General features: G+C 44.1%; 1 protein-coding gene across 1 annotated transcript in view; it reads left to right on the top strand.

Annotated features, from left to right (window-relative positions):
- The window catches only part of LOC136480967 (auxin response factor 13-like), a 7,406-nt gene extending 5,128 nt beyond the window's left edge, over positions 1-2,278 (top strand). Inside the window, exons 2-3 of the mRNA XM_066478378.1 lie at positions 555-629; positions 1,751-2,278. Of these exons, the coding sequence (XP_066334475.1) occupies positions 555-629; positions 1,751-2,278 (603 nt within the window). The remainder of the gene's footprint in view (positions 1-554; positions 630-1,750) is intronic.
- Positions 2,279-5,433: the final 3,155 nt, after the last annotated feature.

The following is a 5,433-nucleotide window of genomic DNA, read 5'->3' as shown; positions in this document are numbered from 1 at the left end:
ATTGTGATTTGTGCTAGCATACACCACATCTTTGTTACTTGTGCTTTGTGGCGACACACAACTCAGTTTTGTCCTTGACCTTTCATAAAAAAAATTATTTATTGTGATTTGTGCTAGCACACACCACATCTTTGTTACTTGTGATTTGTGCCAACACACACCTCAAAAGTACAATCACTCTTGATTTGTATTAACACATCTTGAAATCTGTTTATTGTGATTTGTGGCAACACAGACCCCATAAACTCACACTTACACTCTCTCTCAGTCTCTCTCTCCCTACCCTAGCAGCAGCTAGCCAGAGGACAGCCAGAGCTCTATCCTCTCTCACTCTCATCATTATTTATGCATCTGCTGTAAGATGGGACTGCACTAGACTATTTTCCTTATCATGTGATCTGTTTTGTAGTGGAATTTGTGTAAAATAGCTCTATCCTCTCTCAGTTTTTCTGTTTTGTGCATGATCTTATCACATTGTAATATACTGTGTTTATGCTTGAGTCAACTGCAGGAAAAGAATACAGTGTTTTGATCTGTTTTGTTTTTAATTTCAGGTGCCAGCTACTATCAGGTTTGCATTAGACGGAGAAATGACGCCCTATTTACTTGTGAAGGATCTGATTTTGCAAGTAAGCTTATAAGATCTGATATTGCATTTTTTAATACTAGAAATTGCACTAGTTATAATGCATAAATTTTTAATTATTGTTTTGTAATCTGTATTATGTTTTTATTTTTCTTAGTGTGTTTGGCACCATGAATTGTATTATGTCAAGGTTCTTTCTACCTCTTTTGTGCTTCTGGAAATTGTATTCTCTCATATGTGTGAACCTTTGGCATCTGGCAGTAAGTAAATTATTGTCTCCCAGCTTTGTGTTCTATAGTTGCTGATATCTTTCTTTTTCATCGGTAGAGCTGTAAGTCCACCTCTCAGATATGATAGAATAGAAACCATCTTCCTAGTTGCTGATATCTTTCTGTTTCTGTTTCCACTCTGCAGTCAATAGCAGTAGCCTGTAGGGCTGCCTTTCTCTGTCTGCTTCATTTCATTCAGCTTGTCCATACTAGTATCTTCCTGCTACTACTGCCAAGTAGAAGTAGTACGAGTACTCTGCTCAATTGCAAACTGTATATTCATCCAAATCTTGTCGTGACTCGTGATGCCTGTCATCAGCCTGTGCCACTTTGGCTTCGTACCGGACTTCTGATTTCTGAATGCATGCACGTAGGTCTGATTTCTGAATGCATGCATGTAGGCCTCCATTCCCTGTTTAATTTAATTTGTTTTCGTACAAGAAACCATGCCAGTTTTTGACATGTGCACTGCACGTAGCTCTGTATACTCGGTCCCTGTAAACTTTAGGGGGGAAAAAACTCGGTCCCTGCCAGGGAAGTCACCAAAGAATTTGATTCCCAGCCCAATCGGCTTTAGCATGTTCCTATGTCTGTGCTGTTGCTTCCATCTGTTTGTTGAAAATGTCAAAGCTAAATATGTTTATACTGATTTGGTATTTCTTTTTTTTCGAGCTATAACTGATTTGGTATATCTTTTGTCGTGTGGGTTCAGTTCACCCTCTTATATTACATACAGCCTGGTTATTTTTGAACTGAATATATTAGTCTTATTATTAGTAGGGCAAGATTATTTCCTTGTCTGTCAGAACTAAGGGATCGGTCTTGTTTGTTTCCCATTATTGCTGATTGCCTACTTGATCCCTACTGATGTCATTACCACTTGACACAACTGCAGATCGACTGGGATGACTCCTCTCCATTATCACTAAAATTGAGCAGATTTGTGAATGCTTGGCAAGTCCAGCTTGTTTCATACCCTCCTCTTCCAAACAGAGTGAGGATTTGCGACCCAATTGCGCCTCTTTGCCCTGGAGATGCCTCTTATCCACTGATCGGATCGGAAAGCCAGGCCATGGCCATGATATTGGGGCCACCAATTCCTGCTGGCATGCAGGGAGCCAGGCACACCGGCCCTTGTGCTGCACCCTCTGAATCCTCTGCAATGCTCACGACTCAGTTGCTATTCCCCCTAACCAACAGGGACCTCCAGATGCCACCGCGTACAAGCCCCAGTGCTTCCTCTGAGATTGTGGATCCTGAAGCTGCTTCTCCTCCCAACAACTCAGTAAGCATGCGTCCAGCAGAGCTTCCAGTCCAAGTGAAGAGCATACAGCTCTTTGGCGCCACAATCACACCCCATGTTGTGCAGAGTGCTACTAATGGTGATGCTATGGCTGATGACAATGTTGAAAAAGATGTCTAAACCATGCAGCTATACTTGAAGGTATGGTGTGATCTTCTCAGCACCCCCTGGGTTGTTGCAGTGAAAAATGCAGATTTTAATTTAGGTCAGAATACAAGGTGTATTTGGGGGAGGGGGGTTATCAGATGCTATTACATACAGAACCTTATATGTTTTGATGGATCAACCAAACTAATATTTGTGTCATCATCATGGGCTCCTGTCACCACCGGCAGAGCCTCATGGAGGCGAGCCCCTTTGCTTCAATGATATGAATAGAATGTTGATGGCTGCATATGTTTCTTCAAGTTTTATGGTTTGCAAATCTGGATAAAGTTTAAAGAGTAAAATAGCTTGCATTGATCCTTCACAATTTCCTTATCATGTGATCTGTTTTGTAGTGGAATTTGTGTAAAATAGCTCTATCCTCTCTCAGTTTTTCTGTTTTGTGCATGATCTTATCACATTGTAATATACTGTGTTTACGCTTGAGTCAACTGCAGGAAAAGAATATAGTGTTTTGATCTGTTTTGTTTTTAATTTCAGGTGCCAGCTACTATCAGGTTTGCATTAGACGGAGAAATGACGCCCTATTTACTTGTGAAGGATCCTACGAACGAGATGATGAGGTATGCTTACAGTACTACTTATGTAAATATTTCTATTGTTTTACTTCAATACAGTCAATGTAAGATTGGTAAATGGTCAATACTTTTGATTTGATAATTAAAAACATATTGTATCATGCTATAACAAACATGGATTATCTATGAGCTTATTCCTGTCCATGTATTTTAGGATGTCTACTTTGATGATGAGTGAGCTGAAGTAGTAATATCTTCATTGCGTTTGGGGGATGATCAGGACAGGTAATTAATATTTTTCAGTGACCTAAATCTTACAAGAAGTAAGATGGCTTATAGTGTGCGCATTCTGCAGCAGTTCCCTCTTCACGAATTCAAACTGATTTACGTTTGATGGTGATAGAGGAATCAATGATCGCCTAGCTGCCTCTGTTCCTTCATCATCCCCCAATTCTGAAGAGATTTCCTTGAACGCGGAGGAAATTGATGAAATGCTAACTGGTGAAACCACCGGCACCGAGTCACTGCTGGAAAGTGCATCCCTTGAAAATGGTCCTGTTGAGGAGGCCAAGGAACTAGCAGAAGTTGCTAACGACAGTGATGCTACCATGGTCAGTGAGAAAATTTTGTGTACAGAAGAGGATAGTGCATCCCATGAGCCTGAAACCTCTGAGCTGCCTGTGGATGCTCAAGAGGGCCAGATTGGAGGTGCGGCTGAAGCGTCAAGCACAGAGGGAGCAGCGAATGAACCTTGCAGCTCTTTAAAAACGTGTGCTACCTTGTGCAAAAACACATGGTTTCTTCTCTCTTAGAAATCATGTGTTATGCAAACAACCAACAACCATGTGCTAGTTTGTGCTAAAACACATGGTTTTTCCTTTGTTACAAATTGTGTGTTTTGTAGCTAGCAAACAACCATGTGCTATTTTTTGTTGAAACACATGGTTGTTGAGTAGACAGACTCTTTTTTTTCTGCTTGGTCGAGGAACCTCTCGGTCGCACCCAACGCTGCCGCCCTAGGCGGAAGGCCATATGTGAGTGCGTCGCCATGGGATGCTCCGACCACACTCTTGCAGTTTCGGAAGGCCATGCGACAAGGTGGAGATGGATGTAGAAATGCCCGTGCGAGGATACAGCTTGATGGCACATAGGCGCTTGTGGCGCGAGTGCTTTTTTCGCCTTCACCGCAGTGGCGGCCACCGGCCAGCTCACAGCGTCGCTCTCCGCACCGGCCGCTCGCCTGTCACGCCTTGATCTACCTCAGCCTGGCACGCTCGCTGCACCTGCACTGGGAGCGAGCTCACGTCGTCCCTCTCCGTGCCGGCTGCCGGTTCGCTGCGCCGCCCTCCGCCTCGGCTACACACACTTGCCGCGCAGCCCACCCGGCGCTTGCCAAACCGCAATTATTCCGCACCTCGCCGCCATCCACGCCTCCCAAGATGGGACGGAAGTCGAGTCGGGCGCACACGCTTGCCACGATCTCGGTACGCCGCCCTCCTGGCTGGTCTCATATCGTTTATGGTGCTGGCCGATAGGTGGTGGCTGGCTTTGTTCCAGTTCCAGGTGGTGGCTGGCTTCTTGTATGTATGTACGTGCTCTTGGGACGAAGACCAGGTACATGGGAAGACAAGGGTAGGCTGATGGAAGCAGAAGACAGACGGAGGATCCGATCCATACATACGAGGAATGGAGGCTGTGGCAGGATTCTCGTCCAACTGGAAAGGAGGTGGTGTCAAGCGATCGATGAAGCCAGTCTGCTGGAAAGTCTCGGCGTTGGCACGGTGGAAGAGGACACAAGATCCTCCTCGTCGGCAGAGAAGGCTGGCCGATCGTTTTGATTTTTCGGAGCAATTAGTGAAACAGTTGGAGATCAGCAACATATTTTCTACGTAATTGTTTGAGTTAAAACAACACACATTTGACAAGTGATTTATTAAAAACTGTTGGAGATGCTCTTACATCGCTAGGTCGGTGGGTCGATCGGCACACAAAACAAAGAATAATCAGCATGCTAATCCGTCTCGAAATCGTACTCTCTTAAGTCTTACCTTGTGACGCCTCGCCAAAGCCCCACCATGAAGTTTTATCTCCAACAACAGAGAATGAGTGGTGTTAAATAAATAGGCCACGATAACCTCACACAAAACGAAGAATCTATATCTCTTATAAAGCAAAATCCCACCAGAAGTTTTATCTCACACCACAGCGTTCCGCGTCATCATGTAGTCTAAACTGTCCAATTCTTTTTCTTCATGTCATTAAGATTTTTTAGTGATCTGATTTTCCTTTTCTTGGTCTGGCGTCCACTAATACGGTCATACCAGCCCCTCCGACTGAAACGAAACGAACAGGTTCCATCATGCATTCAAGTTGGATTCATGAATGTACTACTAGACCATCCATTTTCCTTCCCCATCAATTCCTGTCCTTTCAAACCTGAAACCTCCGAGAGCATGTCTTCTCGACTCCTCCACTGCCATGGAAATCACACTCCACCAAGGTACAAGCAGCATGCCATTATTCAGGGCATCTCTTCGCGTTCTCATTCAAGCAAATGAAGAGACGAGGCTACACTCAACTCCCTCTTGCTGA

The sequence above is a fragment of the Miscanthus floridulus genome, chromosome 9 (assembly GCF_019320115.1).
Source record: "Miscanthus floridulus cultivar M001 chromosome 9, ASM1932011v1, whole genome shotgun sequence".
Classification (NCBI taxonomy): domain Eukaryota; kingdom Viridiplantae; phylum Streptophyta; class Magnoliopsida; order Poales; family Poaceae; genus Miscanthus; species Miscanthus floridulus.
This window is presented reverse-complemented; position numbering and strand designations above follow the sequence as displayed.